Source organism: Arvicola amphibius, chromosome 3 (genome assembly GCF_903992535.2).
Source record: "Arvicola amphibius chromosome 3, mArvAmp1.2, whole genome shotgun sequence".
Lineage (NCBI taxonomy): Eukaryota > Metazoa > Chordata > Mammalia > Rodentia > Cricetidae > Arvicola > Arvicola amphibius.
This window is the reverse complement of record NC_052049.1, coordinates 174,982,017-175,002,016: the sequence shown is the minus strand read 5'-3', so window position 1 is coordinate 175,002,016 and position 20,000 is coordinate 174,982,017. Positions and strand designations below refer to the sequence as shown.

General features: G+C 45.0%; 1 protein-coding gene across 5 annotated transcripts in view; it reads left to right on the top strand.

Annotated features, from left to right (window-relative positions):
- Positions 1 to 16,022, top strand: part of Arih2 (ariadne RBR E3 ubiquitin protein ligase 2) — a 55,099-nt gene extending 39,077 nt beyond the window's left edge. For 4 of the 5 annotated variants that reach the window (XM_038322027.1, XM_038322025.1, XM_038322024.1 and 1 more), the window contains 12 exons: positions 1,807 to 1,869; positions 2,500 to 2,651; positions 3,789 to 3,910; positions 5,278 to 5,387; positions 7,114 to 7,231; positions 8,401 to 8,451; positions 8,550 to 8,571; positions 10,257 to 10,408; positions 10,968 to 11,111; positions 11,627 to 11,695; positions 13,474 to 13,611; positions 13,793 to 16,022. In XM_038322027.1, coding sequence (XP_038177955.1) covers positions 1,807 to 1,869; positions 2,500 to 2,651; positions 3,789 to 3,910; positions 5,278 to 5,387; positions 7,114 to 7,231; positions 8,401 to 8,451; positions 8,550 to 8,571; positions 10,257 to 10,408; positions 10,968 to 11,111; positions 11,627 to 11,695; positions 13,474 to 13,611; positions 13,793 to 13,864 — 1,213 coding nt within the window. In that variant the 3' untranslated portion in view covers positions 13,865 to 16,022. The remainder of the gene's footprint in view (positions 1 to 1,806; positions 1,870 to 2,499; positions 2,652 to 3,788; positions 3,911 to 5,277; positions 5,388 to 7,113; positions 7,232 to 8,400; positions 8,452 to 8,549; positions 8,572 to 10,256; positions 10,409 to 10,967; positions 11,112 to 11,626; positions 11,696 to 13,473; positions 13,612 to 13,792) is intronic. The other variant, XM_038322028.1, reaches the window with a different exon arrangement.
- Positions 16,023 to 20,000: the final 3,978 nt, after the last annotated feature.

Sequence of the window (20,000 nt, the reverse complement as noted above, 5' to 3'; positions counted from 1 at the left end):
TTTGGCAGCAGATTTAGTTCTGAACATCTGTGTCTGCAATAGACCAATTTTTCCTCCCCCAAAGCTTTGGAAAATGGCTGGGTGTGATGGGACATGCCTTTAATTTTTCTTTATTTTATGTATATGGTGCTTTATCTGCATGTACCTGCATGCCAATAGAGGGCATCAGATCCCATTACAGATGTTTGTGGGCCACCATGTGATTGCTGGGAATTGAACTCAGGACCTCTGGAGTTGCTGCCGGTGCTCTTCAGCACAGAGACATCTCTTGAGTGAAGATCCAGGAAAGTGCTTTCCCGCTGAGCTGTATCTCCAGCCCTATTTTAGCAAAGTGGAATTTTGCTAAGTCATCTAGGTTCCCTGAGTTTCTCTGTAGCCCAGGCTAGCCTTTAATTTGATCTGCCTGCCCCTATGTCTGAATTACATGAGAATACATATCAGTGCCACTAGGCTCAACTGGAGTGAGTAATTATTTGGGGATGGGAATCGCACTGTGTAAAGTATAGGAACATCGGTAGCACCTCTGGGCACTGCTCACTATAACAATTAGAATTACATACAAATGCCACCAAGGTTAAAGTAGTGCAGGACATCAAACCCCGTAGCTTGTATATGCTAAGCAAATACTTTACTAACTGAGCTCCATCTTAACCCCATATTTTTTTTGAGTTTGTTTTATGTGCAATGGTGTGCAGGTGTCAGATCGCCCAGAGACTGGATTTACACACACTTCTGAGCTGTCATGTGGATGCTGGGAATTGAACCCAGGTCTCCTAGAAGAGCAGTCAGTGCTCATAACTGTCAAGCCATCTCCCCAGGCCATTCACCCCATATTTTTTAAACTCTTATTTTATTCTTAAAGTATATATCTTTCATTTGTATGATTATGCAATTCTATAAACATAAAATTATGCTGTATGCATTCTTCAGCTTTGGATTTAATATAGTTGCATTTTATACTATCCTCTCATCAGAAGACATTATCTTTTCTCTGTCAGAAAAATAAAGCAAAACTTTTTGAGGCCCGGAGAGCTGGTTCAGTGGTTAAGAGCACCTTCAGAGGACCCAGATTCAATTCCTAGCACTACAACAGCTTACAACTGATTCTGTATTTAGGGAATCCAGTGCCTCCTCCTGGCCTGCATGGTACTAGGCATGCATATGATGTCCATACATACATGCAGGCCAAACATTAGTACATATACAGTAAATATTAAAAACCAGGTAAGGGACAGGCAGTAGTCATTGCATGCCTTTAATCCGAGCACTCAGGAGGCAGAGATAGGCAGGCAGATCTCTTGAGTTTGAGGCCAGCCTGGTCTACAGAGCGAGTTCCAGGACAGCCAGAACTACACAGAGAAACCCTGTCTCCAAAAACAGACAAAACCAGCTGAGCATAGTGGCACACCCTTCAGTCTCAGCATGTCGAAGGCAGACAGAGACAGATAGATCTCTGTGAGTTCGAGGCTAGCCTGGTCTACATACTGAGTTCTAGAACATCCAAAGCTACATAGTGAAACCCTGTCTCTAAACCCTCATGCCCCTGCCCACCCCCTCACCCCCTACCAAAAGAAAACATTTGTATTGAGATAAAAAGAAATTTGGTTCAATAAGGGAGCTATTAGCACTAAACTCAAACTCACTATGTAAACTACGTTGGCTTCAAGCTTGATGAGTGTTAGGATTACAGACGTGGATGTTGTGCTCACATTGTGTTTTTAAAAGAACAAACACAATGTTTGTTCTGTTACTGATTTTAAAATGTCTTCAGTTTTTGATTCTCTCTATCTCTGCCTTTGTTTTCAGGTACAGGGCTAATTCTGCTCAGCTGCTTGTTGAGGCTCGAGTTCAGCCCAATCCATCCAAACATGTGAGTGTCTCTGTATCTGACAGTGTTAACACCAGCTTTGTTTTGTGTTTGTTTTTGTTTGTTTTGTTTTAATAATCCTTTATGAGTTTTTTTTTAAATAATCTTTATTTATTTATTTTGTGAGGGTCTTACTGTGTAGACCAGGCTGTCATGAGATCTACCTGCCTTTGCCTCGTAATGCTAGGAATAAAGGCATGTGCCACCTCTGCCTGATTTTTTTTTTAAGCAAATTTATTTATTTTATTCTACATATATGAGTGTTTTGCCTGCATGTATACACATGCACTTCATGCGAGCCTGGTAGGAATGGAGGCCAATGGAAGGCACCAAATCCTCTGAAACTGGAGCTGCAGATGGGCGTGAGCTGCCATGTGGTTGTTGGGAACCTAACCCAGGTCCTCTGCCAAGTATCCAAGGACCCCAGGAGCTAGTCTGTTTCTTGACTTGGTTATATTTCTATGGAAAATCCTCTGCCCTTGAACAAACTGCAGTGTGGGCTGTGAGAACCTTTACAAGTCAGCCTTTCAGAACTTTTATGGCTTAATTTTTGTGAGAGGCCTTGGCTTATGTCTCTCTCTCTCTCTCTCTCTCTCTCTCTCTCTCTCTCTCTCTCTCTCTCTCCCCCTCTCTGTCCCCACCGCCCATCCCCCACACCACTGTGCAGTGTGTATGCAGTTTGTGCGGAAGGAAAACCTACTCTCTCTGGCCTGCCAACATCAGTTCTGTCGAAGCTGCTGGGAGCAGCATTGCTCCGTGCTTGTCAAGGATGGTGTTGGTGTGGGTGAGTCTACACTGAACTTAACTAGGCCTCTTCATTTTATTTATTCAATTTTATTTTATGTGTTTTGTCTGCATGTAGCTCTATGTAGCATATGTGTGGTTGGTGCTTGTAGAGGTCGCTGGAACTAGTTTTAAAGTTTGTAGTGATCATCGGGTGGGTTTTGGGAGTAGTTCTTCTGCAAGAGCAACAAATGCTTTTAACTGCTAAATCTTCGCTCTAGCCTTAAAGTATTTGTCTTTCGCTGTGTGTTTTTCCTTAAACAACCTTTCCTCTGTGATTAAAAGGGTTTTATAGTTAGAACAGGTAGTTCAGTGCATCAGTCAATAGTAGCGGTTTCTGTGGTCTCCAGTAATGTGAGGGAATTAAAGGTCTTACAGATATTGGTGTGAGTACAAGTGTGATTTTCTCACGTTTAAAAGAACTGTCCTTTGAGCTTCCTTTCATGGCTTGATTCCCTTTACTGTTTGGGCAGTATAACCTATATCAGAATTTATTACCAGCTACAGAAGCATTTGTTGTTCTGTGACATAATATTCAGACTAATTAAAACCATATTCATTGTTACCTGCTGAATCTCAGTATGTTAACCTGGGTATGTATGATGGTACAGGTCTGTGATCCCAACATTTGGGAGGAAGAAGCAGAAGCATCAGGAGTTCAAGGCCAGCCTTAGCTAGATAACAAGTTTGAGACTAGCTTGGACTACATGAAAGAGTCCCCTCCCCACCTAGCCCCTCAAAAAAGAAAACATAAAAATGTCAGTATAGGGCTGGAGAGATGGCTCAAGTTAAGAGTACTGACTGCTCTTCCAGAGGTCCTGAGTTCAACACTCAGCAACCACATGATCCCTCTGCCTCTGCCTTTGTCTTTCCAATGCTGGGATTGGTATTAAAGGTGTGAGCCACTACATCCAGCCCTGTAATATTATTTAGTGGTGCTTGGGCTGATCTATGGGTAATTGGGCACAATCTTTGTTACATTATTATGAAAACATGTAATTTCTCTCTTTGAATATGTTCTTGATAAATACTTTGGACAGCATTCCTCTATGAAATTAGAATTTGTTGGTTGAACTTTGTAGGTAAGTGTTGTGTCATCTGCAGTATGGTTATCCATCACATTATCTTTGGTCAACAGGAGTCTCGTGCATGGCTCAGGATTGTCCACTCCGAACACCAGAGGACTTTGTATTTCCCTTGCTTCCCAATGAAGAATTGAGAGATAAATACAGGCGCTACCTCTTTAGGGACTATGTGGAGGTACGAGCAGCCCTGTTCTGCCCTCTGTCTTCATGAGCCTACCGTACACAGTATAATCACAGCTGCCATTACATGGTGGGTGGTGAGTCACATGAGTCTTGGCTTAGGAGTCAGAAAAACCGCTATGTAAATGCCAGATCTGTTACTTCCTTGTTATGAGACCACTTGCTCATTAATTTATCTAAATCTTGTTTTTTTTCTTATTTGCATTTGTGTGTGTGTGTGTGTGTGTGTGTGTGTGTGTGTGTGTGTACGCGTGCATTTGGTATTTTGCCGTGGATGTGGAGTCCTCTGGAACTGGAATTACGGACAATTTGCCATGTGGAGTGGAAGCCAGGTCCTCTGGAAAAGCAGTCAGTGCTCTTAACCACTGAGACATCTCTCCAGCCCTGAGTCTTGGTTTTCATTTCCATAATATGGACAGTTGTCCTAAAGTATACACAGTTGATTAAACAAGCTGAGCCAGCCATCTTATGTGAGGGTCGAGCACAGGCCTGGCACAGCTCACGAGTTGCTATTTCACATGGTTTTCTGTACACTTAACCCAGATAAGGACTTTTGTTTTGCTTTTTAGCAATTTGAAAACTTGTTCATGATTGCAGTGTGGTTAATTTTAGATTCCTTTCCCTATTTAGGCTACCTGTCAGTTTTACAGATTTTGTGCAATTTAACTTTATCTTTGTCATTCATTACTTAGTTTAAAAGCTTATTAGATAGGTTGTTGTCTTGTGCACATTCAGGATACGCACAAAGCCTTATTCTTTTTTTGTTGTTTTGTTTTTTGTTTTTTATTTGTCTGGTTGGTTTGGTTTGGTTTTTCAAGACAGGATTTCTCTTTGTAGCCCAGCTATCCTGGAACTCTAGGCCAGGCTGGCCCTGAACTCTTAAGAAATTCACCTGCCTCTGCCTCCCAAGTACTGGCATTGAAGGCCTGAGTCACCTTCATGGCTTAGCCTTATTTTTTGGATACTTCGTTGCCTTCGGTAGATTACTGGGCACCTTTGAGTCTCTGAGCTGTCAGGTGCATAGGTAACTGGGATGTGTTCTCATCCAGTCCACATCAAAACATTTCTTCCTGAGACATGTTTTCCCTATATTGACCAGGTCTTGACTAAGCTACCTGGGTTCAAAGCAGTCCTTTTGCCTTAGTCTTCCAAGTAACAAAGTAGTTGAAGTTACAGACACACGTGTCTGCACCCAGCCTACAGGTACCTCCTTATTTAATAACTTGAAATTAGTGGCTACCTGTTTTAAGCTTCCTAAGTTTTAGTCTTTTGATACACGCTGTCAGCAGGGAGAACAGATGCCCTTGGACAGTCTGTTGAGGCAGCTAGAAGACATCCTCATCATTTCCCTTGTGTCCACAGAGCCATTACCAGCTCCAGCTGTGCCCCGGTGCAGACTGCCCCATGGTTATTCGGGTACAGGAGCCTAGAGCTCGCCGGGTGCAGTGCAATCGATGCAACGAGGTCTTCTGGTAAGAGGGAGAGTGCTAAGAAGTCCTGGGTTCGTGGCCCATCTTCCTCCAAAGAGCACGACGGGGCTGGGAGAGATGCATATCTGTTCTAGGAGAGTTTTCCGGTCCATGTGGCCCAGTATTTTGTGTTCCTCAGAGTATTTTGATAAATGAACAGTCTTTGGAGTCAAGGAAGTGCGGGTTCCTAAGGAATATGCTTGAACATCTAATCATCTTCCCTCTATTTCCACAACGCTGGGATTCCAGACAGCATCACCATGCTCAGTTTATGTGGTGCTAGGGGTTGACCTCAGGCCCATGTGCATACTAGGCAAGCACTCCAAACCTCTTTAGCTAACTTTTTTGTTTGTCTTGTTTTGTTCTGAGACAGAGCCTTGTTATGTAACTTTGGCTATCCTGGATCTTACTTTGTAGACCAGGCTATCCTAAAAGTTAGAAAGATCCACCCCTGAAGAGCTGGTATTGACTTCATATGCCACCCTGCTGGTACTTGCTACCTTTTATAAAACTGTGATTTATGGGTGAATTCTACATCTGAGGTACTCCCCATTCAGTCAATTCCATGGGCATAGCCAAAACATAACAGATTCTTTCCAGGTGACAAGCACTGTTCAGCTGTTTTCCCTACATATCATAACTGCGAGATTGCCTGTTACCATCTAGGTGAGGAAATAAAGCTACAAGGTAAATAAACCTACTAGAAAATAGCAGAGCTGTAATTTAAATCTAGGTGTGTCCTAATTGCACCTCCGTGGAAGATTGGTGGTCTAGATGCAGAGAAAGCACACAGTACATGGGTGTGTATGTTCTCTGCCTTTCAGGACAGTGAGGGACTCCGTCCACCACGAGGTGAAAACTGAACAGTTGCTCTACACCTTTTTCTCACACTCTGAGCTTCTTTCCCAAAAGCACATGTCCGCTGTCTGCCTGTGGACCTTAGTGTTGGCTTATACAAAAGGAGATTGGAATGCGAGTTCTAGTTGTCAGATATAATAAGACCGCTCGGATTTGATAAATTCTTGGCATTCGTGCATCCTTCTGCACATCTGGCCAGAAGGTGTAGGGAAACTCCCAAAAGTTTCAGTTCTACCTTACACCTGAGCGAAGTATCCTCAGCATGCCTTCTACGTTCTTGGCCTTCCAAATGCTGAGCTTATGGCCAGAGATGGAGCTCAGCTGGTCGAGTGCTTGCGCTGCACATAGAGCCTTGGGTTTGAGCTCCTGTACCACATAAACCAGGCATGTTTGGCTCATGCCTGTAATGCTAGTACTCAGGAAGTAGATGCAGAAAGATTATTTTGGGCGCCAGCCTGGGATATATGAGACCCTGTTGCAAGGGTTGGGGGTACACATACAAACCTGGGCTCTGGACACGAAATGTAGCTTCATAGTAAAGTGCAAGGCCTTGAGTTCATAATGCACCTCAAAGGAGGGTGGGGAAGAAGCTGGACTCCATTTGACTCCTTTCGGGAAGGGTTAATTCCATTCAAGATATTGAAGGAGAAACTTCATGTGAACCTATTGAGCATGTAACAGGCTCCAGTTGAAAAAACATTTATAATGTGCTTCATTATAATCCTGGGTGAATAACGCCCCTAAGACCTCAAGAAGTGATTTTTACCCAGAGCTTTAATTCAGGATCTGTTAAGCACAAACAAGAGGACAATTTAAAACACAAGACCCTGATTTGGTGAATATTTGAATGTGTTTCTTTTTCAATTTTAAGTTTCAAGTGTCGACAGATGTATCACGCCCCCACAGACTGCGCCACAATCCGGAAATGGCTTACGAAGTGTGCAGACGACTCTGAAACGGCTAACTACATTAGTGCTCACACTAAAGATGTAAGGACTACATGGTACCTGTGATGGGACTTCCCTAAATAGTGCCCTGAAGGTTGGACATCTGAGAGCAGAGCACTAGCCCAGGAGCTTGTTGGAAACTTGGACACTCAACCATACTTAGTAGAGCTTATCAATTTTTCATCCTTAGATGCATTTTTTAAATTATTTTTTAGTGCTGGACATAGTTGCCCACACCTTTAGTCCTTGCACAGAGACAGAGGCAGATGGATCTCTATAACTTTAAGGCCAGCCCCTGTCTCAAAATAAAAACAAATAATAATAAAATTTTTTAATTTTATTTGTATGTATTTCTGCCTGAATACATGGATGTGCACCACATACATGCTTGTTGGATGTGCTAGAACTAGAGTTACGGGTAATTTTGATCCATTCTGTGGTACTAGAAATTGAACCTAACCAGGTCCTCTGCAAGCACAGCAAGTGCTGTTAACTGCTCAGCCATCTCCAGCCCCAGATGTACTTATTTCAATAAAATTCCAAAATACTTACAGAAGTTTGACCATAGGGAGAGCTAATTAGGAAATCCCTGATTTTTTTTTTTTTAAACTGTACCAAGTTTTGATAGCCCTAGGCGTAGAGTGATTAATTGACCTAGCTCATAAATAACATGACTGTAATACAAACCCAGAGATTGTCAGTATTCATTAAAGCTTTCCCTTAGGGCAGAATCCATTGTGCAGTACCTCACTGATGCACTCAGGCCTCTACATAGACCAAATCACCCTAGTGGGGGCTCCGTGTTAGTTTAGTCCAAGTGAGAGGTGTTCTCAGGTGTTTTCCACACCCTCTTCTGGAAGCCAGCGTCCAAGTAAGCTCAGCAGGACCTCATCCATGGTGGCCATCCTCCCATCAGGCAGGCTTTCTGCTGCATTAGCCTGGGCTTCATCTGAGTGGTGCTACAGCAAGGACAGGTGGTAGAAGACTTAGTGGGGCTCAGCTGGTACTCAGATTATCTCAGAGCCAAACATGCTGACCTCATTTCCTTGAATTGCTATTCCAGCCTCAGCGACCTGCCACATTTAAGTGAGACTCCCACCTCCCAGAAGTGCTTGCGATGAGCTACAGGGCACGGGGGCCTGGAGTATTGTGTAATTTTTCTTAGAGCTGGGCTGATGTGTAAGCCTAATGGCACCCTTCTGTCTCCTCAGTGTCCCAAGTGCAACATCTGCATTGAGAAGAACGGAGGCTGCAATCACATGGTGAGCAGAAGCAGACAGCGTCTGCATGTGTGATATGGAGCCCTTGGTCAGAGTATTCTTCCTTAATGTGTTCTCTTCTCTTCTCTTCTCTCTGACAGCAATGCTCCAAGTGTAAGCACGGTGAGTCGCAGACCTGGTCTCCGGTCCAGGAGCATGGTCTATGTTTCTTGTGCTTTGATTTCTATTACTGATTAGTGAGTTCTTTTGTGATGAAACAGCAAAACACAGGGGAGCCCCCGTCACTTAAGACTATGCTAGCTGGGTGGCTGTGGCACACATCTTTTATCCCAGCACTTGGGAGGCAGAAGCAAATGGATGCCTGTGAGTTCAAGGCCAGCCTGGTCTATAAAAGCTAGTTCCAGTACAGCAAGGACTATTACACACAGAAACCAAAAAAAAAAAAAAAAAAAAAAAAAAAAAAAAAAAAAAAAGCTATTCTAACTGGCATAAGTGCAAGTTTATATTTTTTTTGTGGGGGGGGCAGATGAGCTTTCTTTTATATATAATTCCACTGCCCTCTTGTCGATGTGTAGTTATAGGCATGTACCAAAACACTCAGTTGAAGGTTTTAGTGTCTTCTATTCTTTTTGCCAAAACAGACAGATATCAATAAAATTGATTATCTAAGATACCATAAGAGATGTCTTTTAGAAAAGGTTGTCCATGGTTTTGCCATGGTACTAAAAATCAGTTCTTCCAGAGCAGTTTCCAGAAGGACTTCTGATTCGGTCTCCACCATCAGGACCGAGCAGGGCATTGCACATGTGTGTTGTTTAAAGAAGAGTGGGAGTCAGGATGCAGAGGCAGGCGAATCTCTGAGTTCCAGGACAGCCAGGACTCCATGGAAAAATCTTTTCTTGAAAACCAAAAAGAACAGAAAGAAAAGTGCAGACTATATGACATATTTCTAATACCTGAGAAGCCTCATCTTGTCTCTCAACAGCCAGTTTGCTATTTAATTTTGTCACTTACTGGAGCAACCCTAAGCAATGTGTTATCCCTTAAAACAAGCTTAACTGATGAAGGAAGGGACAATGTAGCCACTGATGGAAGAGGGCTTCTGGGAAGCAGGAGTTGAGTAACTGTGGCTGTCTGCGTTTGGCCTTCCTTCTCTAGATGTCCTAACAACTCTTTGTGGAAAGTCAGTGCCCAGGATAAAGTGTAAATCCTGGGAAACAGGATTTTTCTCTAAAGGTTTGCTGGCAGAAACAGAACAGAACATAGACAGATCTTGAACACCTAACAAAATTGTGGGTAACCTCTCTCTATTAGATGCCAGTTGTTATTTGAATGCATAGCATACCTTTTAAGCAGAGTATTTTTTTATAATTTATTTTTATTTTATGCACATTGGTGCTTTGCCTGCATGTATGTATGTGTGAGGGTGTCTCTTAGAGTTACAGACAGTTGTGAGCTGCCAAGTGGGTGCTGGGAATTGAGCCCGGGTCCTGTGGAAGAGTAGTCAGTGCTCTTAACTACTAAGCCATCTCCCAGCCCAACATAGCATACTTCAGATTCTTTTCTTCTTGCCTTCCTCAGTGTGGAAACTGCATTGAACTATTGATTAGATAGAGATTTTATACTAATACACATTTTGGAAAGGGTGGGAAAGATAGCTCTCAGTAAGTGATGTCATTGCTGCAACACAGGCATGGCAGTCTGAGGTCAGTCCCCGGGGAGGGGGGAGGGGAGGGAGAGAGCGAGCTCTGCTCAGGTTAACTCTTCCTCCTACTCCCCTGCCTATGCCTTAGAGGAGTGTGTGATTGTCTTATGAAGGTGAATGACCCACCCTCTGTTCTGTGCAGACTTCTGCTGGATGTGTCTAGGAGATTGGAAGACGCATGGCAGTGAGTATTATGAGTGCAGTCGGTACAAGGAGAACCCTGACATCGTCAACCAGAGTCAGCAAGCCCAGGCCAGGGAGGCCCTCAAGAAGTACTTGTTCTACTTTGAGAGGGTAGGTGTCTCATATCCCTGCCCTTCCAGAGTAGGTCTTTCCTCTGAACTGCTAAGGGGACATCATTGGGATGCCGTGTGCATATGGAAGCCATGAATGGAGCTCCTGCACCTGCCTCCTGAGCATCGCCTCTTGGCAAATGTGGCTTTTCAGTCATGCAGGACAACTGCACAGGGAAGGACCTAGCATTACCTTAGCCGAACGATAGATTTTGGTCAGTCTCTTCCATAAGATAGAGACGTCCGTGGGCATGGCCTACCAGCCAGGGTGTTTGTCCTAAATTTCTGTGTTGATCTTTATTTTTTTGTTTTTGTTTTTTTTTGTTGTTGTTGTTTTGTTTTGTTTTTTGTTTTTCGAGACAGGGTTTCTCTGTGGCTTTGGAGCCTGTCCTGGAACTAGCTCTTGTAGACCAGGCTGGTCTCGAACTCACAGAGATCCGCCTGCCTCTGCCTCCCGAGTGCTGGGATTAAAGGCGTGCGCCACCACCACCCGGCCCTGTGTTGATCTTTATATGTTTCTGGGACTCCTGTATGTTTTTCCTTCTTCCTCTGCTGTTTAGTGGGAAAACCACAATAAAAGTTTGCAGCTTGAGGCACAAACATACCAACGGATTCATGAGAAGATTCAGGAGAGGGTTATGAACAATCTGGGGACGTGGATTGACTGGCAATACCTGCAGAACGCTGCTAAGCTGTTGGCCAAGGTATCTCCCGTTTCACTTCTCCATCACTGAGTCCCAACCTTGTCCTTGTTCGCTGAAAACATTAGGGTGAGAAGCCACCTCTGAAGGGGGGGGGAGTTTGGTACCCTGCATAGCTCTGCATGCACATTTATGGGTGCACATTTCCCTGTGCTGAATATACCAGAAGTCCCTGCCCTTTGCTAGATGTCCACAGGATTTCTGAATGGTTTTACTGCCTCCTGCCAACAGTGAAAATTAGTCTTTTTCTCCTTTGTCTGATCTCTGGATAACTGAAAGGAAAATGGATGATTGATACATATGTTTTAATGTTTTAATGTCCAACTAAAATCATGAGGCATCTGGTGGTAGTAGACAGTTTAAGCATGGTGGTTCTGTGGTTTCATTTTTCCCTGTGTCTTCCTGTAATGGATCATCTCTGGTTTGGCCTCATGTCTAGAGTCCCCATTTACATGGTTGGATATGAATTGTAATGTGGGCCAGAAAGGTACAGGTGCTTTTTTTCTTTCCTATTACAGTGTCGATACACCTTGCAATACACCTATCCATATGCGTACTACATGGAGTCTGGTCCTAGAAAGAAGCTGGTAAGCCAAGCTGTCCTTCTGCTTTTCTCTGTAGCTCTGGAGGGGCCGTTCCTACCAGTACTTGACAAGTGAAGAGGGTCTTGGGAGAACACAATCAGACTGTCTTTTTTTTAATATTTATTTATTATGTATACAATATTCTGTCTGTGTATATGTCTGCAGGCTAGAAGAGGGCACCAGACCTCTTTTACAGATGGTTGTGAGCCACCATGTGGTTGCCGGGAATTGAACTCAGGACCTTTGGAAGAGCAGGCAATGCTCTTAACCACTGAGCCATCTCCAGCCTCCCAGACTGTGTCTTATGTAAGATTTCTTCTCTGCTCTGGACATCTGTAAAACAGACCTCTTGGATAGCCAGTGGCCATACCATGCACATTCTCCCATTATACTTGCCATTTTATTCCTTTAGTTCTTCCTTTTAAATATGCTTGTTTCTGCTGTTGATAAAGTAAATTTTCTATATCACTTAAATGTGGAAAACATAGCATTTATATTATTATTCATTATCCCACCAGGAAAAAATAAATCATGTTAACATTTTCTAGCCTTTAAAATTAATGTTATGGAAATACGGCTTTGTGGAAGAGCATCTGCCTGGCTTCCTGGATTCCATCCCAGCACCAGAAAAACACAGTGTCAGGCATTGTTGTATACACCTATAGTTCTAGCAATACAGATACAGAAGGATTGTGAGTTTTGGTCCGTCCTAGGCTACATAATGGTATCTTTCCACAAACAACAAAATCGGGGCTGGAGAGATAGCTCAGAGGTTAAGAGCCCTGGCTGCTCTTCTAGAAGTCCTAAGTTCAATTCTCAGCAACCACATGGTGGCTCACAACCATCTTTAAAGGAATCTTATGCCCTCATTTGGTGTGCAGGCTACATGCAGGTAGAACATTGTATATATAATGAATAATTCTGTAATGAGATCTGGGGCCCTCTTCTGGCATGTGGGCATACATAGAGGCAGAATGTTGTATACATAATAAATAAATCTTAAAAAAAAAAAAAAAGAAAGAAAGAAAATACGGGTCAGGCGGTGGTGGCGCACGCCTTTAATCCCAGCACTCGTGGTGACAATTGTTTCCATTTTCACTGTCACCAATAAGACCGAGGAAAGTCTTCATGCGTAACATTTTACTCCTCAAGTATATAGTTACTAAGTCAAAGAATTTCATTTCTTTTTTTTCTGAGGTAGGATCTCGCTTAAAATCTTCCTGTCTCTATCTCTCAAGTGTTAAAAGTACAAGCCTCTGGCCTGCATAACCCCACAGGCCAAACTGTTTGGTTTTTCAAAGGGTTTCCTTTGTTTGGTCAGTTGGTTGGTTTTTTGGAGTTATGGCTTCCTATAGTTCGGGCAGCCTCAAACTTGCTAAGTAACCAAGGAGGATCTTGAATTTGTGATACTTTTTAGTGTGGGGATTGCAGGCATGAGCTACCATTCCCAGTCCGGCTTTGTCCATCCTAGGTAGGTAGGTGTCTCTCCAACTGAGACACAGCTCCGTCCCTGATTGAAAGGCTTTTGATTGGCTGGATGGCTGGGGAAAATGTTGCGTGAGTGCGGTATTTTGAGGATGTCCCTTCTAACTTCACTTTGGCAGCATCTGTGTCCCAGTATTTTGGGGAAAGTCTTTTCCTTTGACTTTAAGTTTCTCGCCTTCCTTTGGATGCTGTTCTCCAGCTCTGTGCATAGAGGGTAGGGGGCACTCTGAGGACAGTGGCAGGCTTGTCAGTTGCTAATTCGAGCCTGAGGTGCTGCATGTGCCCTCCATCTGCAGGCCCTGCCCGGCTACAGCCCCTCTCCTTCTGACCCTCCTGCTCTGCCCATACAGTTTGAATACCAGCAGGCTCAGCTGGAGGCTGAAATTGAAAACCTGTCGTGGAAAGTTGAGCGTGCAGACAGCTATGACAGAGGGGTAAGTGCTTTCTGCCCTGGTGCAGGTAAGGGAAAGGTATCATTAATAGGCGATCATATGGGGATGGCAGTTAACGCTGTTGCAGTGGGGGTGAGAGGTTAATTTTGTATGGACGACTTAGAGCCCCTGCTCTTGTTTGGCATTGGGACTTGTAAGCGCCTGTTGTATATCCTTTGTGCAGGACTTGGAAAACCAAATGCACATCGCAGAGCAGCGGAGAAGAACCCTGCTGAAGGATTTTCACGACACCTAAGCTGGGCTGAGGATGTGCCGGGGTGAGGAAGATGTAGCTGTGGGCGTCCCGGCTACCATACTGCATGCTGCAGGCTCTGCCTTTCACAACCCCAGGCAACAGCCAGGGCCCCACTCCTGAGAGACACCGGCAACACACCTCTTAGTCAATTTGTTTTCTCCTCATCTTTTTGCTTTTTGTTTCTACCAGGGTAGAGGCCATGTTGAACCGGCCTCTAGTAAGGACTTTTATTAAATTCTCCCTGGATGGTTGTTGGGAGGGAGGGAACTTTTTTCCTGAATGGCTATTAATAGTATTAGATCATTACAACTTATGTAATTTTCAAAGGTTGTACGATTATAAAGAAAAAAAAAGGCAAACCATAGGATAACACAGAGCCCTTTTGAAAATAAATTGGCTTTGGAGTGTATACCCTCTAGCAATTTTACTTAGAATGTAACCTGATGCTGCCCAGCCACCAGCCTCAGAACGTCTGCGCTGCCAGGGTCCCTGGGGTGGCGTCTGCTTTCCAGCATCATGTTTGACTGTAGCTGGAGTCCAAGGGAAGAGCAAGGGTGGCAGATGGTGGGGAACTGAGTTGACCTGCATAACAGGCATGGTGCACAGGGATTCACATGCCTCCTGCCTTCGCTGGGCAGCAAGGGCACAGAGCAAGCAATGTCTCAATATGGCTTACTTTTATTCTTCAATGTGAGACTTACTTGAGTTAGGCCACCAAGCCAGACGCCACAGCAGAGCAGAGCTGGGGCTTTCGCACCCCCAGACTGGGAGGCTGGTTCAGCCTGGTGCTTCCTTTTGTCTCCTAAAGATAAGAGAGCCACCTTTGAAAGGAATCGTTCCCCAAATAGGTTCCCTTTTCTTTGGTTGTTCCTTTTGATCCAGTATTCAATGGTGTACTCTGACCAGGCCCACACGTGCTGTGTCTGACAATGTCTTACTGCGTTCTTGTGGACATCAAGGTCAGAGTTCAGCATGGCCCTTCCAAGGGCATGGGCCTTGTGGCTCAAGAGCTAGGTTTGCACAAGTTATTTTTATGTTAGCCTGGAGTGTGGCCAGACGCTACTCTGGGCTGGGATATGTTCCCTTTTGCCTAGTTGCAGTTGTCAGAGGACCCCATCTCTAGGGTCTGGGAGTCTAAGGCCAGGAGAATGCCTGGTTGTGGTCTCAGTTCCTTTTAGAAGGGGCTGGCCAGAGGAAAGGACCGGTCCTTGCACGGTCAAAGTGCACTGGGACAGGCAGCTTGCCTGGTGTCCTTCCTGTCTTGAACCTGGTCCTGTGGGCCTTTGAAACGTTAGATCTGTGATCTCTGGGGTCTCCATGGCTTTGTTCAGTGCCTCCCTCTGAGACTGGCAGAGCTGTCTATACTTGACAGGGCCTCCTTGAACTCTCAGGAGAGCCTGCAGAGAAATCTGACTATTGCGATGCAGATTCTTTGACACTCATACATTTTCACCTCCAGTCAACAATTACCTAGGTACCGTGGAAAGCTATAAAATTGAGTTGTTTTCAAAACAGGTGACAGCTGTGACTCTTGGGGTACTTGGCCAGCTACACGTTCTCTTTCACCTCCTCAGGTTTTGTCTCTTCATGTTGTCCCCGACAAGTGAGAGATTGTGGGGTGGATTGGAAGTAGTTTGGTATGTATCGATTGAACCCAAATAACAGTAGGAGCTGATTGTAAACCAGGAGTATTCCCACCGCAGGGCCCAGGGGTGGCACGTGCATTCTGTGCTGATACACAGACCTCCGTCAGTGGCACTGCCGTGACACAGGACCAGAGTTGCAACTCTGCAACCTGAACCACTTGGGCGCTTTCTGAACTGCGCAGCTGACATGCTACTTATCAGCTGTGACCCTGACCATTCGCACTGCAGGAAGCTTTGCCAGCCACAGCTGGTAGTGCTTCACCTGTGGACACCTTCCTTTTGCGTCCTCAGTGGCCGTCCTTTGCAACATTATCAGGGACATCTTAAAGGTCAGGCAGAGATGGTTTTTTTGGTTTGGTTTTGTTTGGCGTTTTGCCCTGCAAAGGGTAGAGAAAGACGTGTTTTCATGAACTGACCAGATCCTTGTTTTTCTTTAAAGAAAAGTTGAGGCGATGTCATCTGCTCAAAGTTGAGTGGTTTATTCAGAATAAACTAAGTTTCTGATTATAAAAGTGTGTGGTGTCTTCCTTCAAAGTGTCTAAGTGTCTTTTGTCCTCCTCCTCCAGGGGCTGCAAGGCCCAGTTAGAGTTAGCAGTGCTTTTCTTCCTGTGGGGAGAAGGCGGTTCTGAGTGCCCCCTGCAGAAGGAGAAGCCTTAGTTCTCCTCTCCTTGGGGACAGATTGAACCATTCCCTACAAACACCTTGGGCTGAAGTAGGAATGCCCTGAGCCCTGCCATTAAAGCTCTCTGGGTCTCTCCAAAGCAGATGCAGACCATATGGCAGAGGACATTGTGGCTCTTGAAATTTATAAACAAAACTCAGGACAAAAACTGGAAATGGGTCTGTTTTCTGATCTGTGCTGTCAGGCATGTGAGCAGCGTTAGTGAGATGGATTGCAGGGTAGGAGACGCTAGCACTGCGGTGGGCTGCATTCCACACTGCTGGCTGGCCACAGGTATGCTGTCCTTGGGCTTAGCACTGGGAACACAGTGGGGTCTGAAGAGACAGGATGTTTGCTCGAGGAACACAGAGTTGGTCACTAGTGATTTTTTTTTATGTATGTGTAGGTGTTTTGTGTGAGTGTGTATGTGTAGTGATGAGCTGCGGGCTGTGTTCCTGCCCGGCTCCCAGCCGCCTGGCTATAGCTTATGTCCCAGAATAACAACACACAATCTGTATTCATTTAAACACTGCCTGGCCCATTAGTTTTGTCCTCTTATTTACATCTTGATTAACCCATATCTAATAATCTGTGTAGCACCACAAAGTGGTGCCTTCCCAGGAAGATTCTAGCATACGTCCATCTTGGGCCGGAGCTTCATCGCGAGAGGCGTGGCGTCTGACTGAGCCATCTACCTCACTTACTTCTTCCTGTTCTGTCTACTCCACCCACCTAAGGGCTGGCCCATTAAATGGGCCAAGGCAGTTTCTTTGTGTTGATTTCATTCATTAATAATCAGAAGACTCTCCCACATCATGTGTGTATTATGTCTGTATACTGTGTGCATGCCTGGGGAGGCATATGGATGCTACAAATCAAACCTAGATCATTTGCAAGAGCAAGGGCTCTTAACAGCTTAGCCAACTCTCCAGCCCCACTAGTGAATATGTTTACTGGGCAGCAAGGCCCGGACCATGGCAGTCACACTTCTTCCCATGATCTTTTTAGAAAGAATGTCTCTGGCAAGATGGTTCAGTGGGTAAAGGCATTTCACTGGCCGCTGAGTAAGATCCTCAGGATCCCTGTGGCTGGAGAAAACTGCAGGTTGTCTCTGACCTCTACACCCAGTGTAGCACAAACATATATACATTTAAATGTAAAATGTCTGTTAAGGGACTGGGGAGATGGCTCAGTAAAGAGCACTGACTGCTCTTCCAGAGGACCCAGGTTTAATTCCCAGCACCTACATGGCAGCTCACGACTGTCTGTAACTCCAAGATCTGACACCCTCACGCAAATATACATGCAGCCAAAACACCAATGCACATAAAATAAGTAAATTATTTTTAAAAAACGAAATGAGGCTGGGTTGTGGTGCGCATCTTTAATCCCAGCACTCGGGAGGCAGAGGCAAGCAGATCTCTTGAGTTCAAGGGTAGAGCGAGTTCCAGGACAAGTGCCAAAGCTACACAGAAGAAAAACCCTGTCTTAAGGGGGAAATGGGGGGGGGGGGGCATTTCAGACCAGTGTAGCATAATTTGAAGACAGTTAAAGCGGGGGAAACCTGGAACTCCCTGTGTAGACCAGACCTTGAACTTGGAGTTCTTGGCTCTGAGATTACAGGCATGTTCTACCACACCCAACTAAGAGATGTGAATATTCCAAAATTAGCAGTAGAGACTTGTCTGTTTAAACCATAAACTGAGACAGGATCTTGCCATGTAGTAGACAGGCCACCAGCTTTCACCTCCCTAGTACCCAGATAACAGATGTGGACCCCATTCCCAGATACTGGGACTGAAACATTGTAGCAGCAGTTACACTCCTTCATGGATGAATTTTAGGCAGCTGGGGAGATGGTTTGGTGATTGCCTCCCAAGCTTGAGGTCCAGAGTTCAGGTCCCCAGCACGTAAATGCAGAGCCGGCCTTGCAGCCTGCCTGTAACCCCAGCACCGAGAGGTGGGAGATGGCATCCTCAAAGCTGGTCAGACTGCTGTCCAGTGAGAGCCTGTTTCGCTGAATATAGGGCAGAACGGTGGAGGAAAGCGTCAGAATCAATCTTAAAGCACTGTGTACACGTGCACACACATTAAAAAGTAAATTCTGGGGAAGAGGCTATGTCCTTATTCTTATTGCCTCTGCTTTTGTGTAGGGACAGACAGGCAAGTCACCAGAGATTTCTGCTGCCACTTCACATGAACATGAAACACGTGATGACTGTTACCATAACATCCCTGCTTCTGTAGTAAAGAAATTAGAAGACCCAATGCACCTGGCATTTATTATGGCGTGGTGGCTATTTAGGCCTTCAAGGAATCTTGGGAACTTCAGAGCCTTAGCATGACAGTTCTAAGACATTCCTGGCAAACCTGGGATGGTTTCCTCAACAACTCCTAGGTCAGGTAAGAGATTTTGTTACATTGAAAATGACTTGCTGGGGCTGGAGAGATGGCTCAGCGGTTAAGAGCATTGCCTGCTCTTCCTAAGGTCCTGAGTTCAATTCCCAGCAACCACGTGGTGGCTCACAAACCATCTGTAATGAGGTCTGGTGCCCTCTTCTGGCCTGCAGGCCCACACGCAAAACAGAATATTGTATGCATAATAAATAAATTTAAAAAAAAAGAAAATGACTTGCTTGCCAGGCGGTGGTGGCGCCTGCACCTTTAATCCCAGCACCCAGCACTAGGGAGGCAGAGCTAGGCATATCTTTGTTAGTTCAAGGCCAGCCTGGTCTACAAGAGCTAGTTCCCAAGACAGGCTCCAAAGCTACAGAGAAACCCTGTCTTGAAAAAAAGAAAATAACTTGCTAAAAGACTTTTCTTGGGGGTGTGTGGATTTCTCTATGTACCCCTGGCTTTTTTGATCTGTGTAGCTCCTGGAACTCGCTTCTGTGTAACAATGAAAGGGCTTCTGCAAGGCTATTTGGAGTTCAGGCCATCAGAAGCTGATTCCTCTTCTAAGGAAGCCTTAATACCTCCTGTAGAGTCTCAACACCAACATGCTTTCGCTAAATCATCATTCTCATTGCTGCCTGTTCCCTTCTGACCCGGAAAAGCCCAGAATCTATCCTCTTGTGAGCTAGGAAGATGAACAACGTCGTCTGAGATTGACTAGACTAAATTGGTAAACTCTGGCATTTAGGGCACTGATGAAACTTGCCTTTGTAAAATGTTGGAAGTGACCCATCCTGTCTGGGACCAGAAAGTGCAGCCTTACTAGTTCTTTATTGCATTGGGGAGTGGGTGGTTATTGCATTGGGGAGTGGGTGGTCAGCTGCCCTAGAGTGTGGATATCTCCTGAGGGTAACCCAGTCTAGAAAAGTAGAGTTCAGAAATGCCTTGGCTGCTGCTTTTATAATCCGAGTTTCGTTTTCTTCTGAGGCCAGGGTGTCCCGATTAGGGGAAAGCACTATCTTCCTCTCTTTCCACCCAATAAATTCGAAGCGAGTGTTTCCACAAACCGGGCAACTGCTTCATTCTGGGGTGGGAGGAGGCGGAGCCCCGTCTTTCTGTTTCCAGGATTCTTCCAGGAAGCTCTCTGACAGTCCTAGTCTGGGTCTCAACAGCTGTACAGTGTTGCACACTTGACAGTTTCTTCCTAAAGCGTGACTTGCAGGGCTTCCTTTGGTGATCCAGTCTGACCCCAGAAGGGCCTTCAAAGAATATCGTGGTCATGGGGAACTCCAGGGGTTTGGTGATGTCTGCCTGGTAACTCCAGCAATTGAGAAGTGGAGGCAGGAGAATCAGGTCACTCTCAGCTCCTTGCGAGTTTGATATGCCAGCTTGACCTATATGAGACCCTGTCTTGTTTCGTTTAAAAGAAAAGAAA